Source organism: Corvus moneduloides, chromosome 6, assembly GCF_009650955.1.
Source record: "Corvus moneduloides isolate bCorMon1 chromosome 6, bCorMon1.pri, whole genome shotgun sequence".
NCBI lineage: Eukaryota > Metazoa > Chordata > Aves > Passeriformes > Corvidae > Corvus > Corvus moneduloides.
Window position 1 is genome coordinate 1883806 of NC_045481.1, and position 22828 is coordinate 1906633.

Here is a 22828-nt window from a genome sequence, read left to right on the forward strand (position 1 = left end):
AATTACTGCTTATTCTCCTTCTAAGAAAACCTGATCTTGCCATTCAGCTCATGTCTCGCCACATAAGGGAAGGTGCACCTGGAGAAGGGATGTGCCCCTCGTCCAAAAATAGCTTTCCCTAAAGCTATGACCAAACAGGGAATGTAAAGCACACTCCTACAGCATCCTGCTGGATTTGGGGGCTCTCTTAGGTTGCCTGGAGCCTCCCACCAGAGATATAAAAGTATTCCAGTGTGAGCTGCAGCCTTGTGTTTCACTGAGCCATCTGTCTGGAGCTCTGGAAGCTATGCCCAGATCTTTGTCTCCGTCGCCTTCCGTGGCTTTGCTGGACATCACAGCAGCTGGAGAGTGACTGGAGAGAGCCCAGTGGTCCAGGATCAGCCAGCACATCTACCTGGATCCATGGAATTGTTTTGTTACACAGACAAACAGCTGATTTTCATGTGTGTCACTGCTCCACTGGCAAAACCACATCTCCAGAGACAGCACATTGCAGCTCTACCTGATGTATAGATCTACAGATAGTTTGTCTACTTCCCATGTTTTTCTTACCTCTTCCAAATGCTGACTCCTGCATTTTAACCACCATCCCAATGCACCGTCAGTACGTGGCTTCATTTTAAGAGTTCAGGACAGGTGCTGATCACTCTGTCACCAGTGAGAGAATACCTGGAGCTGTGTCAGGGAGGTTTAGGTTGGGTATCAGGAGAAGGTTCTTCCCCCAGAGGGTGCTGGGCACTGCCCAGGCTCCCCAGGGAATGGGCACGGCCCCGAGGCTGCCAGAGCTCCAGGATGCTCAGGGTGGGATTGTTCGGGTGCCTGTGCAGGGACAAGAGTTGGGACTGGATGATCCTTGTGGGTCCCTTCCAACTCAGGACATTCTATGATTAATATTATCAATTATTGATGGGAATAATTGATGTCTTCCCTCCTAGATCCAACAGAAGTGTATGCCCTACTGTCACAAGAAAATCTTTACAATTACTTTCTGGTGCCCTTTTATAATATGCAAAAGTGCTCATTTCTCACAAGTTCTCCTATCTCTGAAGAGCTGTACCTGTTTACTTTTGAATTCCATTAATTCCAGCTGGACACAGAGTTCAGCTGGAACTGACCCAGTTGCTGATACAACAGTGTAAGAACTGGAACTGCCCAACTGTTTAATTAATATCAGCTACCATTTCATATCTGCTGTTTCTGGCAGGAGCGTGGCTTGTCTCACCTTCAGAGACAGGGAGTTCTGCTGCGGTTGTCTTATCACAGAATCTACAGGATCATGGAATGGTTTGGGTTGGAAGGGACCTTAAAGCCCATCCCATTCCACCCCCTGCCATGGGCAGGGACACCTTCCATTATCCCAGGCTGCTCCAAGTCCCATCCAACCTGGCCTTGGGCACTTCCAGGGATCATGGGGCAGCCACAGCTTCTCTGGGCAGCCTTTGCCAGGGCCTCACAGTCAGGAATTCCTTCCCAATATCCCATTTAAACCGGCCCTATGTCAGTTTGAAGCCATTCCCCCTTGTCCATCACTCCCTTGCCCAAAGTCTTAAACCCCGTCCCACTTTGGGACCCAGCTCCTCCTTCCCTTCTTGCCCTGTGGTCTGTGCTTAGCTCTCCTATTCTCGGTGCTTCTTTCCTCCTCTCGCGCACATTATTCACATCCTCCCGCATTATTCACATCCTCCCGCACGGTTTATTCCGCCTCACACCTCAGCCCGGCACTGCTGCCCAGCACCGGGGGCAGCGCAGTACTCTCCGTCCGCTCCCACCCTGACCCGCACCGGCTGCCGCCCCACACTTTGGACCCTCCTCGCTTCCCGTCCGCCCCAGGAGAGCGACCGGCGGCGGAGCCGCAGCTTCACCCGGAGGAGGCGGTGGCGGGACGCGAGCCCTGAGGCAGCCGAGCCGCTTCCTCCTCCTCCTCCCTCCTCCTCCTCTTCCTCCCCCCCCCAAGATGGCGGCGGACCCCGCGGATCAGTTCTGCGTGGCCGAGGAGCGCAGCGGCCACTGTGCCGTGGTGGATGGGAACTTTCTCTACGTGTGGGGAGGATACGTGGTAAGGCGGGCGAGGACTGCACGGGAGCCGGGAGCGAGCGCCGGCAGGGAGCTCCGGGCGCGGGGAGCGGAGCCCCGGGCGGGGCAGGGGAGACCCCCGCCGCCCCTCAGCCCTCGGCGGGCGCCCGGGGCTGCGGCGCGGGCGCTGATTGGCTGCGGCGGCCGCGCGCCGTTCGAATGGCGGCGGGAGGCGCTGAGGGGATGGCGGCGCTGAGGGGACGGCGGGGACGGCGCTGAGGGGACGGCGGGGACGGCCCTGAGGGGACGGGCGGGGGCCGCTCCGAGCGCCTCGTCCCGCGGCCCCTTCCCTGCGCGGGGAGTCCGCGATCAGCGCCCTCCTCCTGCCCCGTTTGCAGCCGCCTCCGTCACGGAGCACGTGTGGGGCGGGCTGGTGGAGCCGGTTCGCTCCCGTCCCCTTCCAACGTGCCTTTCGTTCCTCTGCGCAGAGCGCGTCTCCCTTCAAGCCTTAACGGCTGTCATTTGTGGCTCAGTTTTTCCAGGATGTAATTCATGTTCTTGTTGCCGAGTCCTCGCGTTTTTTTATTTATTAGTAGCTGTGTGGTGCGTACACTGTGTTTTCCTCCTGTAGAAAGCACTGCTGTCACCTCGAAAACAAGCTGGTGGCAGGCTAAAACCCACTTTTTTTTTTTTCATTGAAAGAACACTTCTGATTCTGTCATAAGTAAATCCTCGTGTCTTTTAGCTCTATGAATTCAACCCAGAAGAAAGCTAAAAATGATACTACCTTAAATACATCCACTTAGTTTTATCTGTTATTTTTCTGTTTACATTTATCTGTTCATCTTATCTGTCTGTGCACATTTGCCATAAAACTGAAAATATCTGTGCTTGGTGTAATTCCTGGTCTTTATCAGGTGGAAACTCTTATTTCTGTAAACATGTTTCATAGTCTATCCTATCTATATTTTTCGTTGGCTAAGGTAACTTTAAAATGTTCAAAGCTTGTCCTTCCATACTCGACCAAAGAACTCTAGTTGGAGACTCCTGGATTTAAACTCCATAATACTCTGTATAACTAAATATCCCCCAAATCACTGGTAATCTTTAATAGTTTTCTGTGCTCTGGTCTTTAAAGCTGAGGTTGAACTAACGAGCACTATGTTTTCAAGGGGTTTTTAATAAAAAATTGTGCGTTCATGGGAGATTTAAAACAGAAAATGTGTATTAAGTTTAGCAGATAAACTTTGCAAATGTTCTGAGTAGTTTTGTGTATTTATCTGTTGGGAATATTATGAAAATTGTTGCTCTTTAAGCAGCCCTTTACTCAGATAAATCATTTTTCACGTGTTGCTGGTGACTCCGGCCCAGCAAACTTTATTTTTGGCATCGGTGTATTTGCTCAGGGCTGCTTCTGGAGCAAATTCTCGACCTCTGACATATCCAGATTAAATTGAGTCAACTTCTGCATGTTGCAGAAGCTGCCAGGAGTGTTTAACACCAGAGCAGAGGTACCTGGCAGAATAAATGTACCAAAAATAGGATGTACCTCCCTGCTTGGCACCTGGCAGAGTGAGAAAGTCGTGATAAAACATCAGTTGAAGGCAGGCAATCAATATTAGTAACTGAATTGTCACTAACTACATTTCAGTTTTGTATTTAACTTCTTCACATTTGTTTAATTTTGATCCTATTTTTATTTCTTTACTGACTCTGGCTGCTTACTCACTGCCAGGCTTTAATTTCTTTTGAGTGCCAAGGCAATAATTAATGCTGTAGTTGTTACTCAGCATGAGTATTGCATTTTTTTGGGCTTCCTTGTCCTGTTTGTTGTTTTTCCTCATCATTATTTCCCAAATTATTTTTCTTTCTTAATGACCTCTTGTTCGTGAGTCTTCATAAATCTTTTTTCCGCAGAGGAATTAATTTTCTCCTGTATATTTGACATTTTGGTCTTTCAAGTTCCTCCCTTCAGCTGCTGCAAGAAACTTTTTGTGTTTTCAGTCCACTTTTTATATTCTGTTTTTTTATTCTACATTTTTCCACTATGCCAATGGAAATGGCTCCTGATCAAAAGTATCTAAAACGAGTTTTAATTCAGCAGCTTCAAATCTGGTTGATGTTGTTGCACATCTTTTTTTTTTTTTTTTTTTTTTTTGGCAAAATGTTAAGTTGGTCAATCTGTGCCTTTACTGAGCGGTCCCGAGGAGGAATGCAGTTGTTTATTTTAAAAATAAATTAGTTTTATGCTCAGAGCAGTAACACTGGGGTGTGACTTCTGCTCTGGTAGCTGATTTCCTTAAGATTATTCAGTGTTGCTAAGTAACATGGCTTGGCATTTCGTGTTCAGATGTATGGTGTGGAAAGCAGAACTGATTTAACATTTGCACGTTCCTCTTTCAGTCAATTGAAGAAAATGAAGTTTATCTGCCCAGCGATGAGCTCTGGATCTATGACATGGACAGTGGGCTATGGCAAGTGGCACCATTTATATTTAATTATTACCTAAAGCTGATTTTTGCAGAGGTGTCACTGATCTGCAGCGAAAAGGCTTCAGTGACTTTGCTCACCTTAAATAGCAGGTGTTTAATGTAAACACTGAAGGACAGAGCTGTGCTGGCAAATTAACTCCAGGAAACACATTCATTGCTGAAGTCTAATTATTGTGTTCAAGGGAACGTTGGAAATGGTTGGCTCAAGGCTCTGTTAGCACAGGTGCATTTACTTGGCAGTTTATTTTGCCTTAGTTTTTCATGCATTAACTTTTAGGTTAGAACAGTTAAACACTGGGAACTCGGGCTCTTGATCTGGTTACAATTATGTATTATTTTTGGTATTAATTCCATATACATTGCAACTCAAAAATAACTCAGAACTTCCCCTTTTTCTCTTTCCCTCTGCTTTCTTTTTTCCTCCCTTTTTTCTTTCCTTGCCCCCTTTTTGTTTTCTTCTTCCCTCCCTTTTTGTTTTCTTCTTCCTTCCCCCTTTTTCTTTCTTCCTTCCCCCTTTTTCTTTCTTCCTTCCCCCTTTTTCTTTCTTCCTTCCCCCTTTTTCTTTCTTCCTTCCCCCTTTTTCTTTCTTCCTTCCCCCTTTTTCTTTCTTCCTTCCCCCTTTTTCTTTCTTCCTTCCCCCTTTTTCTTTCTTCCTTCCCCCTTTTTCTTTCTTCCTTCCCCCTTTTTCTTTCTTCCTTCCCCCTTTTTCTTTCTTCCTTCCCCTTTTTCTTTCTTCCTTCCCCCTTTTTCTTTCTTCCTTCCCCCTTTTTCTTTCTTCCTTCCCCCTTTTTCTTTCTTTCTTCCCCCTTTTTCTTTCTTCCTTCCCCCACTTCTTTCTTTCTTCCCCCCTTTCCCTTCTTTCCCTCTCCTTTTACCCACTTTCCTTTCTCCCTCCCCCTTCCCCCCTTCTCCCCCCCTTCTCCTGCCCCCTTTCTCTCCTTTTCTTTCCCCTATGTCCCCCCCACTTTTCCCCCCTTTCCCCCCCCTTTTCTCTTTTTTTCCCCCAATTCTTTCCACACACAGACCATGCTTTGCTGTCTCTTTCCTGTGGGACAGGGTTGCCCAAAACCCCCTGACCCTCCCTTGGTTTTCTCTGATGTCCCAGTCCAGCAGTTTGTGCTCACAGGGAACTGGGATCAGGAAAGTGATCTGGGTTAAATATAACTTTTTTTTCAGGGTTATATTTAACCAGGATCTGCTTCTTCTCAGCACAGACAGCTGTACACGTGTAGCTGAGTGCAGGGCACAGCAGGAATGAGGGAGCAGGAGCCTCAGTTTTCCATTGCTGAATCACAGCAATGCCAGATTCTCATTTCAGGAATTCTTGGAGTTAATAGTATTTCCAGACTTTGAATAATTAATGTGTCAGCTCTACTAAAGCTCTTCTAATTTAAATTTCACCTTCAGAAAATCAAAATGTTTTATAAACACACAATATGCACCTGGAAATTCTCTTCCACCACAGGAGCCCAACTTCAGCTGTAGTTCCTAATCCTAGTTATGGCCCAAACTGTATTTTCACCCTTTAAGTCTAAAAATTCTGAATAAATCTATTTGGGATTGTTACATTTTGGCAGATTTGAAGGGGCTTAATGTATTTTTTAAATTGCAGGACAATGCACCTGATGGAAGGGGAGTTACCCACCTCCATGTCAGGGAGCTGTGGGGCGAGCATCAATGGGAAGCTGTACATTTTTGGGGGATTTGATGATAAAGGATACAGTAATCGGGTATTGTAGTCTTTTTTTTTTTCCATAACATTTGATTTTAATAAGTACTAATACTGACCTTGTTGTTTATCTGATATATTTGTATTTGAATTAAAGAGAAATTTGAGGAAAAGCTTTATTTTTCTAAAACTTTCTGTATTTATGCCAGTGCTTTCCCAATTAGTTTTTAAAAAAAATATTTTGACAACTTTAATTGAGATTAATCTCTGAATATAACTTTTATTTTTATTCTTTGATAGCAATTCACTGCCTTAAATAATCAGGTAATAATTAAGGTTAAAATAGAGCTACCACTTTTCCTTGTAACTGAAAACTGAATTAACAAAGTAGCTGAAATCAGTTGTTTTATCATTTAATATAAATGAAGTCAGAGTTCATTCCTGACTAGAAAATCAGTGAAATGGAGCCTCTCATCAAACTTGCTGCCAATTCTCCCCCTTTAACTTCGTTTTTGTGGTGTGTTTGCCATTGTAAGCTCACTGCCAGTTCCTCTTTTATTTCCTGACTTCTGGGGGTGGTGGGTTGTTTTTTCTGGTGGTGATTTGTGCTTTATACTGAAAACATTGTAATTTTTTTTTTCCTTTCAAGCTGTATTACGTCAATTTGAGAACAAAAACTGGAACCTACAGGTGGAAAAAAATCACAAATTTTAAAGGTCAACCTCCCACACCACGTGACAAACTTTCCTGCTGGGTGTACAAGAACAGGTAACATGTGAAAAATATTTAACATGTGTTAATTGCAGAGAGAAAGTGTTAAAAAGTGAAGTGAACAGAGGTTTGGGATGCAGGAAACTCTAATTTTTAGCTTGACTTGCTGTAGGATTTTCTAACAGCTTTGTACCAGAATTTCCTCACATGTGAGCTGAATTAATCGTAAATAAAACCCCACTTCAGGAGAGGGTTGGAATATTTAGGGAAAGTTTGTGGAATGCTTTGAGACTTTAGAAAGTCACTATGCACTATTTCATGGTTTTAACACATTAAAAATCAGTATAAAAATCACTTTCTCTGTTCTATTCATTATTTTAAGCATTAAATTATTACCTGCAATAAATACATTTAGTATCTTTTCAAGGATTTTAACAGCTGACAGTTCCAAAGGCATTTCAGTGATTTTCTTTGTCTTGCAAGAACTGAGTCAGCCTGGACATTTGTGGTGCAAAAGTGACTGAGCGTGTTTAGAAAATAAACAGAGTTCGCCTAAACAGAAATACTCCAGGTTTTGTGTTTATTATGGAAAATGTTGGATAATGAGGCATAAGTGATCACAAGAAGGTGCCATGTCAGTGACTTGTTATTAAAGCTCTTACAAACAAGTCAGAATATGATATATAGTGAACATTATCAAATGGAAATGATTTATCTCTTTCTGGACTCCACATCTAAAGAGGTTTTGCAGAAGCTGTGCAGTTCCCCTGGGTGCTGTATCTTGGTTTTGTAATTCTCACATAACTGCAAGAGATAGGAAAATACAGATATTTGAACAACTCCCCAGCTGTTAACACGAGATCATTCAAAACCAAATGCATTTATTCAGAGTATTGGGTCATCTGCATGCTGAGAAAATCACCTCTTTTAGATGATAGAGTGGAACCTTTCCATTTAAAATGGATTACTTACGGATGGCCCTTTCCTGGGTGGAATATTGGCCTGGGAAGTGTGTGAGGATCCTTGCCATGGGAGATTTCAGTAGTGCTTGGTTGAAAAATCTCATTTTAAGACAAAAAAAAAAAAGATTTTTTTATGTCCCAGGCATCTGTGGGACAAACATTGGGAACATCTGTGTACAACCTTTGGCAAGAAAATACAGCAGGAACACAGGAATTTCACTGGAGAAGGGCAGGACTTGGAGCAGAAGGAGGCATTTCACTGTCCTGGGTGTTATTTCCCATTTTTGCCTGAAAACAGCACTTCAAATAAACTTTGGAGAGAGGAACAGAGACTTTGAGGTGTCTGTCTTGAATTATTTCCTTGTGTGAGTTTCAGTCAGGTTTGTTGAGGGTGTAGCTGTGACCTTCACCTCATCAGGGTTTGCATCATCAGGTACAACACAAAATGTTTTCATTGTTTATATTATTGCTAGTGCAGTAGTAACCCAAAATATTAATTATTACAGCTTAGTCATCTTAATCTTGTTTACAGAGCAGCTCAGTGAACTGGTTTTGTTGTTGTTTCAGGCTAATCTATTTTGGGGGTTATGGCTGCAGGAAGCACAATGAGCTCAGTGATTGTTTCGACGTCCACGATGCATTTTGGGTAAGAGATTTGTCCCCATTGCCACTGATTTGTCCTTTCAGATTGAGAGAAAAAAAAGATCCTGTTCATCATCCTTGATGAGTATGAAAATTTGTCTGGTTTTTCTTTTATTTGTAGCATCAGCAGAAATGCAAATTGGGAATCTTTTAAGATTTGAAATTCCAGGTATTGCACGTTGGGAGTGGTGGTTGTTCCACATATTCCAGGTTCCCAGTGCTGGGCTTGGAGTGCAATGAATTAAATGCTGTCAAAGCAGGAAAAAGGCAGGTTTTCAATCTGAAAGTATAATTTAAAGTTTGAACTCCCTGAAGATTATGTGATTTATTTCTTTGAAGTAACACCAGGGAATTTGTAGCTTCCCAAGTCTAACTGACAAATACTCTTAGTTAATTTATTGAATTTGTTCTCCAGAAAGGCACCTGGATTATCAACTTTCCTACAGTAATTTCATCTAATTAATACAAAGATGACTGATCGGAAGCTCCTGATATCAAATGGTAAAGGTTGACACACAGGAATTAGTATTTTTACAATCTATTTATTTCTCAGTGTGTTACAATAAAATTGAGAAGGTGAAATTTGTCTGCTGCAGTGTCTGATGTTGGGGCCCAAAGCCAATTTTCAGATGTCACCAGCCTGAACATCCCTGAGCACTGCTGACCTTCAACTGAGTCTAAGCTGCTGCAGCATTATTAAAAATATCACCACATCTTCTAATGAAATTAAAACTACTTTAGTTTATTCTCTGTTTTAACAGATCCCTTCTAGGTTTGTATCCTTCAATAAGCAGAAAGATTTTTAAATAAAATATTTTTTTTTAATTTCTTCTTTTTTTAGGAAGGACAGATATTCTGGGGATGGCACAATGATGTTCATGTTTTTGATACAACCACACAGACATGGTCTCAACCAACAATTCGAGTGAGTGGTTTTTAGTCTCATCTCTTGACATAATTGTGATTTTACTGAGTTTTGAATAATTACTGTGCTCTAGACATTGATGCTGGCAAAAGTAATTTGAAGGGACACCTTCCACTATCCCAGGGTGCTCCAAGCCCCTTCCAGCCTGGCCTTGGACACTTCCAGGGATCCAGGGGCAGCCACAGCTTCTCTGGGAATTCTATTCCAGGGTTTCCCCACCCTCACAGCCAGCAATTCCCAATATCCCATCCATCCCTGCCCTCTGGCAGTGGGAAGCCATTCCCTGTGTCCTGTCCCTCCACCCCTTGTCCCCAGTCCCTCTCCAGCTCTCCTGGAGCCCCTTTAGGCCCTGCAAGGGGCTCTGAGCTCTCCCTGGAGCCTTCTCCTCTCCAGGTGAACACCCCCAGCTCTCCCAGCCTGGCTCCAGAGCAGAGGGGCCCCATGCATTTGGAAAACTGTATCCGTGTACAATTAACATGGATAACCTGTCACAGATAAGAGGAGATGAAAATATTCTATAAAGTTCCTAAAATCCAGGTGAGTTTATGTAGGAACTCAGTAGAAATTGTATATTTTAAAGAGTGTCTGACAGTATTTTATGGTCTTTACAAGATGTTCTAAAATTCCTATAAAACCAAATGCAAAAACTAAAATTACCATTGCAAAGTAAAAGCCAGTTTTGCCACCTTCAGTTCTGATTTACACTGGGAGGACTTCTTGACATGTGGATATAACATCAAATTTTAAGATGTGATTTCCAGAGGTTTTAGTGGCAGTTCCTGATGATTTGTACATCAGAAAATACAACTGTCCAGGAGATTTGCTGATGTTCTGAAGGGTTATTTTGGTTCTTTCAGGGTGGAGATCCACCTCAGCCTCGAGCAGCTCATACATGTGCTGTGCTGGGAAATAAAGGTTACATCTTTGGAGGACGAGTGCTGGTAATTAAATATTTTCTTGGCAGTCATATTATTTTCCTGGCAGTTATTTCTTTTTCATTTTGTAGTAGGAAAAAAATCCCAAATGTCTTTGGCCTAACCTGGATGTTCAGGGCTTTGAATCCAGGATGCTGCTTGTCATCACCCTCTACAAAAAGAAGAGTATATCTGTCTGTAATGTTAATGATTGTCCCAAAAAAAGGTAAAACATAGATGACTACATGGTAAATAACAGATTCGAGTTGGCTTTATAATTTAATTTTGCCCTTTTTTGCACATAAGTGACTGAAATACAGATGTCTGGAAGAGGTAATAGACAAAAGGATGCAATCTGTGCATATTTAATTTAGGCCTGGATTGTGGCTGTGTGATTTTAACTCTTCCTGACTCTTTTAAAAAAGCCATAGGCATCACCCCCCTGATTATCTGTACCTAAAAAACATGAAGCCACCCCTGGTAAGCAAGGAGATACTCAAACCTCTCGGCAACACTTGGAAATTCTCCAGTGCTAATTAAAGGAGATTTTCTACTCAGTTCTTCTCTGCTGAAGCATTAATATAAGAAGAGATTCTGTAAGGCAAGTTAAAACCCTCCCAGTTTAAGTTACTGTGCACTCTTGTATTTTATTTTTAATTTAAGTCTTTAGCTCTTTTCACTACAGCTGATTTTAGAGCCTTTAATCCTACTCAGCTAGAGGATGAGCCTGGATGTTTTCTATCTCTACTCCAGAAAGTGACAGTGAAGAAGCTTCTGAAAGCCCCCAGTGCTGAGTTCCTGTAGTTCTGTTCTAGACAAGAGAAGGAATTAGTTTGGGAATGCCCCACGGTGAACGTGTGCCAACTCCACCTTGGAAAGCTGCCACAGCCTCACGCCCTGTATTCCCACGTCCTGGCAAACAGCAGTGTAAAACTGCACTTTGTTGCCCATTCCCTGTTTTTCCTGCTGTGACATTGCTTTGGCAAACCTGCAGTGCTTCCACTCTTGCTGCTCAAACAGAAACCAGCCCCAGCCACCAAACAGGGGCAGAGTGACCACACCATGTCCAGCCACTTTCCAGTCTCAATGGCTTCCCACAACTGCAGGAGGTTTTTATTTAAGTGCCTTTCCAGAGCAAACAGAAAAGAAAGTAATGAAAATTGATCCTGTTTGTTCTTGCCATTATGTGACCTTTGATCTCTGGAATTGTTGCTCAAGCCTGAGAGAGCTGCACTCAGCACCTTCCAGAGCTGTAGGTCTGGACAAACTGGGTTTGCAAATAACTGATGGAAATAAAGAGATTGGAGAAGAGGTTGAAAAATCAGGGTTATCCATGCTCTAAGTGAGCCCTGTGCCTCTGCCCTGCACTTGCTCTGTTCTCTGTGCTCGTAACTGAACCCTTGCTGACCACAGCCAAGTCCTGCTCCCCACTCAGGGAGCTGAGAGGGGAAAGAACCCAGCTGAGAAGATGCAAAGGTGCAGCCCAGGCCCTCCTGCCCTGCCAGTTATTCCTGAACACTTCCAAAGCCTCCTTCCCTCAGGGATTTGTCAGTGAGGGCTCTGTGCTCACCTCAGGGTTGCTGCACTCTTGAACTGCTCTGTAACTCAAGCTGGGGTTTCATGCAGCCTCTGCAAGTGAAATTACAATTTAGCTGGAGCTCACCTGTCATTCCTCCACTGTGCTGCTGCATGATTAGATCTGCCCTCAGAGGATTTGCCCTCAGGCTTCTGTTTAACTCTGTTTGACACTACAGGATTCAGAAGGCTCTAATCTGAAAAGGTTTTTCTCTTCAGCTTCCTTAAAAACTTGCCAAATTTCAGTGAAACCACTTGGGAAAGTGTGTCAGAGAAGAGTGAAATTGTGGAAAGCTGTATTTAATTCTGTAGGAGAGCAGCGAGTGTAATTTTCACCTTGGTGATTATTATTGATCCATTTTCTATCCTAGAAATAAATGGAAGGAAACATAAAAAGGTGAGGGAACATTCAGTGGGGCTTGAGGAATTAATGAGAGTCATGAAACGAGAAAGCTAAAGACAGCAGAAAAAAACTTAAATTTCCTGACGCCAGCAGTAATTCCTCCCCAAAGGATGAAGTTTTGCTTTTCTCCAGAAATTAAGGAGCAAATACGGGGTTGCTCTGCTCCTCCTTCTCCTTCTAGTTCACCATAATACAAATCTTCCCAGGGAAAAGGCTCTGCAAGGAACCAGAAAGGGCCAGGAAGTGTCATGAGGCTTCTCCTATTCATCTTTCTGGGAGGAAAGGGCACCTTTTTCCAAACTTGGAGCTAGAACTGGTAAAAGAAGATGATGATGATGGTGATGATGAGAATCAGTTGTACCAGGAATCATTTGAAAACAGGCTCAGAAGTGTTATGTGGACTCAGTTCCTTCAGGTAAGCCCCTGGCAAAACAGGAATGGGAGAAAGTGGGAAGGAAGGAGAGCTAGTCCAGAAGTTGATGCAAGTCTTATGTTTGATTTAAGTGGAAAATTTTCATGTTGAGAATGAAGTAATAAACCAAAGTCTTTGCAGCAGCTCTTCACACATCTGGTGCCTTAATGTAAGCATGTTTATATTTTGTGTTACCCCTCCTGTCAGCAAAGCTCAGAAGATTCCTGGAGCTGCAATCCTTCTCTTGACAAAGCTTGGAGCTGGAATAGCTGTTTGATTGTAAATGCAGGAGGGAGAGCTGCAGAATTCCCTGTCCCAGCAGTGAATAATGTCACCCTTAAAGCCTTTCATCGTGCTCATCCTGAGACAAAGCAGGTCCTGCTTAACGTGCACTGGGCTGCAGAGAAATGAACTTGCCCGAGATAAGCAGGATGTCTCAGGAGCCCTCGTAGCTCAAAGGGAAATGCAAACCCTCTTAGGAGGCTTGGTGCTCTTAAGCCAATTGAGAATCATTTTAGGATTGGCAGCAGAATGATTAAATACAGCAGGAAACAGAAATGCAGGAGAACTGTGTGGCAAGTGATGGTCCCATAAACTTGTGTTCTTTCCAGCTTCCCAAAGAAGGGTTGGGTGGAAAGGTGCTTTTATTTGTTAAAGCCATGTTAAAGGCCTGAATCTTGTCCAGCTGGTGGTGTTTTGAATTCAAAGTTAGGTTGCTGTAATTATGCATCTGTCCAGCTGTTGAATCATGAGAATGTAAAGAATTTAATACATTGATTTCCCAGGCACCATGAAACTGAGAACTTCTCCATCTTCTACCCAATGCCTAGGAAAGGAAAGTCAGTGAGGATGTCTCAAACAGGATCCTCTTGAAACCTTAAATTTCAACATAACAGCAGCTTTCTTTGCTGATACCATTCATATCAAATTGAATTACTCCAATATGATTGAATATTTTCAGTTGTAGAGGCCAGGATGTTGGGTTTTCCCCAGGAGTGCAGAAGATCCCAAGCGCATTTTGCTTTCTGCTTGGATGTTTTGGTCCTCATCCCCTTCAAAGCCACCAGAAGGAGCAGGAAACTGGATAGACTTGTCATGGAAGACAGATCTGTTCCCCTGGCTGTCAGCTGGACCACACTTTGGTGTTTTTAATCACCCTCTTGAGGGATTAAATGTCTCAGGCAATGCCCCAAACCCTCACAATCTGCTTGTCTTTATCCTGTTGCCCTCTCCAAAGGCATCCCAAAATGCTGGTTACCATTCCCTTCCCAGGACAGCAGGGTTAGCAGTACTTGGGCAGAGGAGGCCGTAGCATTCCTGAAAACCTTGCTGTTCCCCAAAATCCCTGAGAGACTTCCCAGAGCTCTGCTGGACAGCTCTGGAAGTCCCTCAGACTCCCTCCTAGGGGTAAAACCACTGCTTTCAGCCTAGTTCTGCCTCAGAGGATCTGCAAGCTGGAGAAAGGCTTTTTCTAATAGATCTATGGACTGCCCAGGGAGAAAAGGAGTTGGAAGGTAAGGCAAGATGCATTTCCCTACTTCCCAGATGGTTTTTGTAGTCCCCAGGGGAATCACAGCTGCCAGTCAAGCAAGGAAATCCTTTTATCACCTTCACCACCCCCAAGGCAGTCAGAGACTTCCTCCATCTCAAATCACAGGCAGATAAGCAAGTGGAAGGATTTCTGATTTGATTTTATGGCAAATGCTAAAGGGTCCTAAAACCTTGTCCTTGCTGGTGATCACTTTGTAAAAGGAAAAGAGGGAAAAGCACAGACAATGATGGACTTTTAATGGGAATATACTGAGTACAGCACTACCAGGATACTCCAAGAAGTAGTGGCCAGACAGGAGGATACAAACTTCTGATCACGATGTCAAGAAAAATAACATGAGGCAACAATAGGAGAGTAAAACACCTTCTGCATTTCCCTGCCAGGAGTTCTGTGGATGGAAGTTAAATACATTTGCAGGAATTTGATAAATATAACAAAGTTCTTCACTATTAAAAGCTAAAATTGGCCCCACAGTGCTGTTGCATGACTGGAAATATTCCTGACAGGCACTTTCCTGAGAGTTGCATGGTTTTTGTGAGGAGAAAAGCTTTTCATCTGCCACATAATTCAGATTTATATTAAGGCACATGGGTACAGATTTCTTCAAAATATTGGTACTTGGAATATTCTGTCCCAGGAAGGCTTCACTGAAATGCTTTGTTTATTGTTTGCTTAAAATAACCCGACTGGGATTTTATTTCTTTGTTTTAGCAAACCAGAATGAATGATTTGCACTGCCTGAATTTAGACACTTGGACTTGGTCTGGAAGGTAGGTTTGCCTCTGTAACACTTCAAACTGAATTTAAAAGATGGAAACATATTGTTAAATAGTTCCAGAGCCTATTCCTGCAGCTTTTCCAAGAGGAGAATGAGGGTTTGGGGACTGCTTTAACAGCTGCGAGGTTGTGATTTCAATTGAATTTAATTTGATGGTGGTTACTAAGCTTTTCCTGCTCTGCACCAAAGCGTTGATGACGCTGTTTAAAGCACAGCGTGGAGTGATTTAACACCCTCGTTTTCAGGCTGGGTACATTTATCCATATGGAATTCCAGGTTTGAGGGCTTTTTGAATGCTGGGTTTACTGTCTGTAGCTGAGCTAATCACAGCACAAATTGGGAAAGGGCCTCTTCCATAAAAGACCAGGAAATCCTAAAAAATGAAGATTTTTCCAAAATTCAAGTTATTTCTGTATTGTGATCCAAGAATAGCTTGTAAGATTTATCCATGATTTGGTATAGACTTGGATCCCTGTAAATTTAGGAATCTTCTGTTCAGCTATTGCAGCATCTCTGCAAAGAGTCTTTGAGAGACTGAAAAGAGCGATTTAAGACTAAAAAAAAAAAAAGATTTAAGCTATTGGGGAGAAAAAAGAGTTTTCACAGTGTGTGCTGCTGTTGGCACCTCACAGGAGATAAAAGTGTTCATATTTATTCGTTATGTATTTCATCTCTTAATCACAAAAGGAGCCCATAAATAATTATTAGTAAATTAAGATTTTATTTCCTAACCAGCCAAGTTTTTTTTCTTACTCAACTCTACACAGCTTTCTTAAGGAACTGCATAATATGAACCCACTAACCCAGGATTATCAGCCAGCAGGAGATTGCAAGATTTATTTTAGCTGCCACTACCCAGAAGTTGCTTTCCTTACCTTGAGCTCTACTAAATTGTCATTCAATATCAGGTTATTTCTGGTAGTGGGATCATTTCTTATGCATGAAAATTGAAATTTTATCACTGATCAGTATCTGTTTTATGGGGTTTTTTAACCATCAAAGCCCAGGCTGCCCCTTGGCCAATTTTAGAAGCTTCTTTTCCAAAGCAGGCACTTGGATTCAAACAAACATTGCACCTTGGCCTCAACTTCAGTGCCAAATTTAGCAGGGCACTTCGCAATCCCTGTTTAATTCTCTCTGATCCCTCAGCCTTTGCCTCCAGAGGGAAAACTCAGCAATTCCCAGCAGGGAGATCCCTCCAGTCCTCACCCAAGGCAATTCTGGGCACGGGGCAGCTGCTCCAGAGGGAGCCACGGACAATAAATCCCAGTTGGGTTTGTCAGGACCTGGATTTCTTCACTGGGTGCAGAGGGAATTCAGATGGGTGTCTGCACTGCTCAGGCTGAGCTCACATGTGTGTGTGAGGTGTTACCTCAGGAAAGAGGAGTTAAAAAAACAACCAAAACTGGTTTTTTGGGATATCAGCATCTTTACTGTTCACATTCTCAAGCAAACCCAGCTAAAATAAAATCAATTTCAAAGCAGCTCAGCTGGAACAGATTTCAAATCTGCATTTTGATGATATGAGATTCTAATAAACCTACATCTGTTTTGTACTTAGGAAATCCCCTCTTTACTAATATTTATTTCAAAGTTGAAGGTTGAAGAGCTGGTGGCTTTGGGATGAAAGGCAAAGCCACGGTTCTTGTGTCATTTAAATTCATTTTCCTTGGAGTGGAGAGGCCCCTGAGGATTCATGAAATTTTTTCTCAGTTAACTGTTTCCCTACATGTACATGCAGTTTATTTGGGTATTTAATCTGGTTTTTCACTGGGGAAATACCCAAAGTTGTTCTAGGACAAACTGAAATTTTCTGCCAAGTTGATTTTCAGCTTCATTTGAAAATTTGGGGGTTTTTGTTTCTTTATTTCACCCAGGATTAATATCAGTGGAGAGAAACCCAGAGATCGCTCCTGGCACACGCTGACTCCCATAGGGGATGACAGACTTTTCCTTTTTGGTGGACTAAGCTCTGATAATGTTCCTTTGAGTAAGTAATGTAGAGATTATTATTCCATTGTGCACTTCAACTCATGCAGACAGGGTGTGGGATAGTCTTACAGGAGTTCCTTTTGTAGAAAAGGCAACTTGTTTTCATGAAAAAACCTGGAAGTAGCAAAAATAATATTAAGACAAATAAAAATAATAATAATTTTACAGATAAATCCACTGGGAGGATTTTCTCAGTTTACCCAAAAGAAAGATTAAGTGTGTTTTAATTCCAGATTTCAGTGCAGTGAGGGTTCTGTGACAACACTAAATTACAAAGAGGGAAAAGATGCAGCTTCATGAAGTGATGATGTTACTGTTAGCTAAATAAAACATGCTCTTAGAACACAGAGCTGTTTGTGTGGATAAAAAAAAAAGGTAATTCTTGGTCCCCAAAACCCCACTAATGAGTGTTTTTACATTGTAGGTGATGGTTGGATCCACAGCATTGCAACAAATGGATGGAAACAGCTCACCCATCTGCCTAAGAGCAGGCCTAGGTACAGAAACATAAATCCTGTGTGCTGAAATTGTATTAGGTTTAAAAATTAACCAATTTTTAAAGTATTGAACAGTATTTTTATGCAGTGTGGTTGAATAGTTTGCTTTAACATCTTATTTGCCTTCATACCTCATTTTGTATTTGTGTTTCTGTTATCACTGATGCTTACTTGCATGAAAAGATGTTTTTGTGATGAAGGATCTGGGTGTCCAACTAACCTGGTGCTCTGTAGCCAAATTATTGTTAGATAAACAAAACCATAAAAAATTGTGGAATTAATAACCAAGGAGAATAATAAAAGCTGATTAATGTTGATGTATTTTTAGATACAGGGGAGGAGAGAACCATGAAAAAGTTGATGCAAATTTCAGGGTTCAAAAGCAAAACTGAGTGTTAACAGTGTTTGAAGCATTATCTATGTTTCTAAGTTCAATGCTGTTGCACTGGTTTGCTCTAGATAGTAAATATTCAGGTTTTCATTGAATTCATTCTCTGCATTCACCCAGGAACTCTCAGCACAATTTTCTGTCGTTCTTTTCTGATACAAAAATGTCCAGTTCTGGTCTGCTTCCTGCCTTGTGTCTGTTACTGAAATATCTTCATCTCCATTCATTTTTTTCCCATTTTATACCGTTCTGGGCTGTCTTTTAAATACAGCAGCCACAGCTAAACCAACTTCTCTGCTTTCTTACACTTCAGACTCTTTCAAGCCCAAATAAACTCAGATCTCAGCCTCACCGAATATTTTCTTTTTATGATTAACTGATGATTTCTTTTTATGATTACTGATATTTTCTTTTTGTGATCTTTATTTAAGGGCTGAGGAGTCCTTAAATACAGCACATCAGTAGCAGCCAGGGGTCCGTGTTCAGTTCTTTAATCTCCTAAACCTTCCGTGTGACATGATTTTTACTGGAAAAGGCTCAGGAAGGGCTGGGATGTGCTGGGGAGCAGCCCCAGGAGCAGCAGCTCAGTAACCTCTGTGCCCTGCTCTGCAGTGGGGCTGGGATCAGGAGCTCCTGAGCCCCCCTGGGTGGTTCCCAGGCAACGCCAGGGCAGATCCCACAGTGGGATAGGAGTGGAGCTGTGTCCTGGCTGTGCTGGCTCCTGAGGGAGCAGAGCCTTTGGGTCACATCCTGGCAGGAGTCTCTGAGCTCCCTCAATTCCAAACATGGGTCTCCACCACCTGAGGATTTTGGGATTTGGGTTTTAGGGCTGAGCACCTTTCATTGACCTCAATCTTTATAGAAGTAAAGGACCTCCCCTCCTTCAACCAAGCCCCAAAACCTCATTAACCTTGTTCAGGAACTCACAGAATCTTAGGGTGGGAAGGGCCCTCTGGAGATCCTCCAGTCCAACCCCCTGCCAAGGCAGGGTCACCTGGAGCAGGTGACACAGGGATGTGTCCAGGTGGGTTTGGAATAGCTCCTGGAAACCTGGATAAAAGGCGACATACAAAAAACCTGTCTGTACATTGAACTGTTAAGTGTGAAGTACTTTTGCCATAATTGTATTTACTGCAGGGTCTCTGCAGCTGGAGAAGCTTTAAGGCAGTTCAGTTGCTCCTGTGACTTGAAGTGCAGGGCAGTAATACATACATGTGTACTTCTTTTATATATTTCTCTTCTTTTGTAATACATTTCATTGGTGTCTTTTCCTGATGCTTCTGCAGCTCTGAATCCCTCCCTAAATTCTGAAGAGAATAATTTCCTTCAACCTTCAGTTGTAGTAATTTCTAAAAAAACTGCCTTCTCGGGTGATGCTGAATTGGTAGAAAATACTGTTCCTCTTTCTGTCCATCAGTTGTACTTCAGCCAACGTTTTGCATGCTGGGTTTAAATAGAGAACAAACTGTTTAACTCCTAGATTCCCAATGTTTTCATTCCCATGTAATGCTGTTGCTGTAGCTGGAAGAGCCCTGTGTGATTTCAATAATGTGCTCTGTTAGAATGTTTAGGTGATAAGTTAGAGCAGCCCATGGGAGGACAGAAACTCTCAGGCAGTAGGAAAAGCCTCAGGTTGCGAGCTAGGATGTCACCAGAATCAAGGCAGGAAAGGCTTCCCAGTGTTCTCCGTGACCAAGCCCAGAGTTTCCCTAATGCAGATCAGGCAGAGACAGATCTGTCCACAGGTATGAGGAAGGGAAAAGGTGAGGTACCTCCTAAGGACTGATGTGAATGGAGAAAGAAAGGGGGAACGTTTATTTTTGCATGAAACTTCAGTGGTGCATTTGATTTTGGTTCAGTAGCTCTAAAGCCGATCAGCAGTGGTGATAGACCAGCAGAAAAATCTGATGGTGAAAAATAAATCTCACGAGGGGTGGCTGCTGAAAGGGCAGAAGCTTTGTGAAAACAAGATTATAAAGTCAGGCTTTGCTTTTGTGGGGTCTTTATTGTGTATCATAAAACTTCCTTGGTGTGATGTAAGTCATCGACTCACAGAAAGTGATCCCAGGAATCTTTTGGGGAAGTGTGAGACTGCAACAGGATAACTGGAGATCCAAGTGCTCGGGGATCTGTGTCAGTACTGAGAACCCCCCAGTCTGAAAGCCACGAGATTTGTACTTCTGAATCAAAGAAAGTGGAAACTTGCCAAAGGAAAAGCTTGGCAAAAGCTTGGTTTGTAGAGTTGTCTAAAAATTTTCCACTGTGGTGATAAGTAAGACAAAGTTTATATGCCCAGAGTACAGAAGAGTCAAATAATGACAAAATACATTGGTCTGTATGAAAATAACTCTCATGAGGTGGGGAGTCACATTGCTCTCTCCTTTTATATTATTAAACAAACAAGTGACATATTTTAAGGTACTATTTTTTACCTCTGAAATAATGGCTTGGTCTTGCTGATAACACACGACTCCTTGTTTCTTGGGCACTCATTGTGTTTCTGGTTTTATTTCCAGGTTGTGGCACACAGCCTGCCTTGGACAGGAGGGAGAAGTGATGGTGTTTGGTGGCAGCAAAGATGATTTGCTTTTTATGGACACGGTCAGTAAACTGAACAATCAATCCCATCACTGGGATAGTTATAATTGATATAAAATCGTGGAATGCTTTGAGTTGGGAGGGACCTTAAAGTCCATCTAATCCACCACCATGGGCAGGGACACCTCCCACTATCCCAGGTTGCTCCAAGCCCCTTCCAACCTTGCCTGGAACACTTCCAGGAACAGGGAGTCCAAAATATCTCTGAGCAAATCAATTCATAAATATATTTTTATATAGGATTTTAATTTAAAAAAAAAACAAAACCAGATTGAGACCTTGGCTCAATTTGGTAACTGAAACCATTATAAATTACACACCGCTGAGAAAATTATTATAATTTACACACCACTGATTGCACTGAGGAGTCCCCACCTGAGGCTTTCTGGACCAAGAGAATAAAAAGGAATTTGTAATTCAGATTCCTTCTAAATAGTTAGTCAGGTATAATCAGTTGTAAGTCATGCACGTGGTAATAAATGTGACATTAATCTAGAAAGTACCTGAGGTAGAGAAGCTGTTTGCCATTCTAATGGTTGTCATTTTTCTGTTGTTCAGGGTCACTGCAGTGATTTGTTGATATTTCAGACTCAACCTTACTCCCTGCTCAGGTGAGTTGGAGTTACAGAATCCCAGAATGGTTTGGGTTGGGAGGGACATCAAATCTCATCCTGTTCCATGGGCAGGGACACCTCCCACTATCCCAGGTGGTGTTTCAGCCACGTACTCCTGCAGAAATGGGGTAAAATACCCAATTGCCTCCTCAGGAAATTCTTGAACCCTTCAGTGTGTGATGCTGCACAGCAGTTTAATCACTGGTGCTGTGTAATTCCCTGCATGTGCACCCACAACACCTGTAATTAACACCTGTAATTAGTGCACATCACCAGCTTTTATTAGGTGTCATTTGTTAGAATATAAACCATTTACTTGAATTTTTTTTTTCCTTTTTTCTGTTTTCCTTCCTCAGGCTGTGTCTTGACTGCATTGGGAAGAATGCAGCTCTCTTGGAGAACCAAATTCCCTGCTTGCCATCCAAACTTCTGCAGGAAGTGCTGAAAAAAATCACCTTTTGGGCTGCCATGACCCACAGGCAGGAGAGGAAAGCTGAGACTGAGAGACAAAGCCAGCTCCACTCCACATGAACCAGGGCAGGGAGATACTGGGACACCTCAGAGTGGTTTGGTAGTGAACTTTGCTGCTGTTCCAGAACAGCTCTGTGTTAAGCTGGGTTTTTAAGTGAAGTTTGACAGCAAATCCTTTTTATGGGAATCTCTTGTTTCCTGCGTTACGGAAAACTGATACAACTTCATTTCTAGATAATTGTTCACCTCTGCTGTCGTGGTCTTGACCATACAGCCCACGCAACCTGTTCTTTTGGAAGGGGACATGATGCATTTCAGCTGGATAAAATATGGTTTAAGTCTAAAAATCCTCCTTGGCCTTATCCCATCAGCCTTCCCAAAAAGATAAATTCAGCTTGGTGTCTTGGGGACATTCACTCTTTGTCAGTCCTAAAGGTAACGAATTTGCCACCACCACCACCACCACCAAATGTTGATTCCACCAGCCTCTGACCAAAATCCAACCATGGAGCCCCACACCTCATGCTCCAAGTAGGAAAATCCATCAGGGAATTGTGGAACTTGGAAGAAAAAGCTGCAACGAGCAACATCACCTGGTCTCTATAGGAAAACTTCCGTTCATCACCTGGTTTTAATGTTTCTGCCATCAGGAAGTCCTTTTGGAAATAAGTTGTATATTGTATTTTGGATGTGCAAAGTTTCTATTTCATTCTTGTTTAAAAAAAAGAACCAACCAAGTTGCTTATTTATTGTTTAAAAAAAAAAAAAAAGCAAATGTAGTACTGGTTATTTTTCTGTTTCAAATATTTAGTTAACAGGAGCACAGTCATTAAAATTTTATAGAGAGTTGAATCAAGAGGCATTTTGACAAGTTTCTGATGATTTTGCAATCTGTAAAAATTAATTACTTGGGGAAAAGAGATTTGGGGGGAGCACATTTGTATCAAAAAGGCAGTTTTGTGACTGGGTATTTTAACAGCCTCATTTTATGTGCTGAACTCCTTCCCCTCCTTTTTTGGGGAGGGGGAGTTCAGATGCCCCCTTGAGCCCCAAGATTTGATTTTCGGGGAGATTCAGGTGCCCCCAAGGTTTGATTTGGGGGTTTGGGATTGCTTTGGTGGGTTCAGATGCCCCCAAGGTTAATTTGCAAGGGCTCAGGTGCCCCCCAGGTTCATTTTGTTGGGTTCAAGTGCCCCCAGGGTTAATTTTGGGAGGGCTGA

General features: G+C 42.6%; 1 protein-coding gene across 1 annotated transcript; it reads left to right on the plus strand.

The window, feature by feature from the left end:
- Positions 1–1669: 1669 nt before the first annotated feature.
- Positions 1670–22466, plus strand: KLHDC1 (kelch domain containing 1). The gene is made up of 13 exons (XM_032113344.1): positions 1670–2056; positions 4417–4487; positions 6118–6235; positions 6824–6942; positions 8415–8493; positions 9331–9414; positions 10272–10355; positions 14982–15040; positions 16926–17038; positions 17465–17537; positions 20442–20526; positions 21082–21134; positions 21494–22466. Exons 1-13 carry the CDS (start codon positions 1955–1957, stop codon positions 21666–21668), a joined length of 1215 nt encoding a protein of 404 aa, XP_031969235.1. The 5' UTR covers positions 1670–1954; the 3' UTR covers positions 21669–22466.
- The last annotated feature ends 362 nt before the right edge of the window (positions 22467–22828 follow it).

Excerpts from the sequence above, each read along its gene's own strand:
- KLHDC1 (XM_032113344.1), top strand. The coding sequence starts at position 1,955 with ATGGCGGCGGACCCCGCGGATCAGTTCTGCGTGGCCGAGGAGCGCAGC. Across the intron at positions 2,057-4,416 it reads ACGTGTGGGGAGGATACGTG|TCAATTGAAGAAAATGAAGT; the intron begins GTAAGGCGGGCG and ends TTCCTCTTTCAG. Across the intron at positions 17,039-17,464 it reads CTCTGATAATGTTCCTTTGA|GTGATGGTTGGATCCACAGC; the intron begins GTAAGTAATGTA and ends TTTACATTGTAG.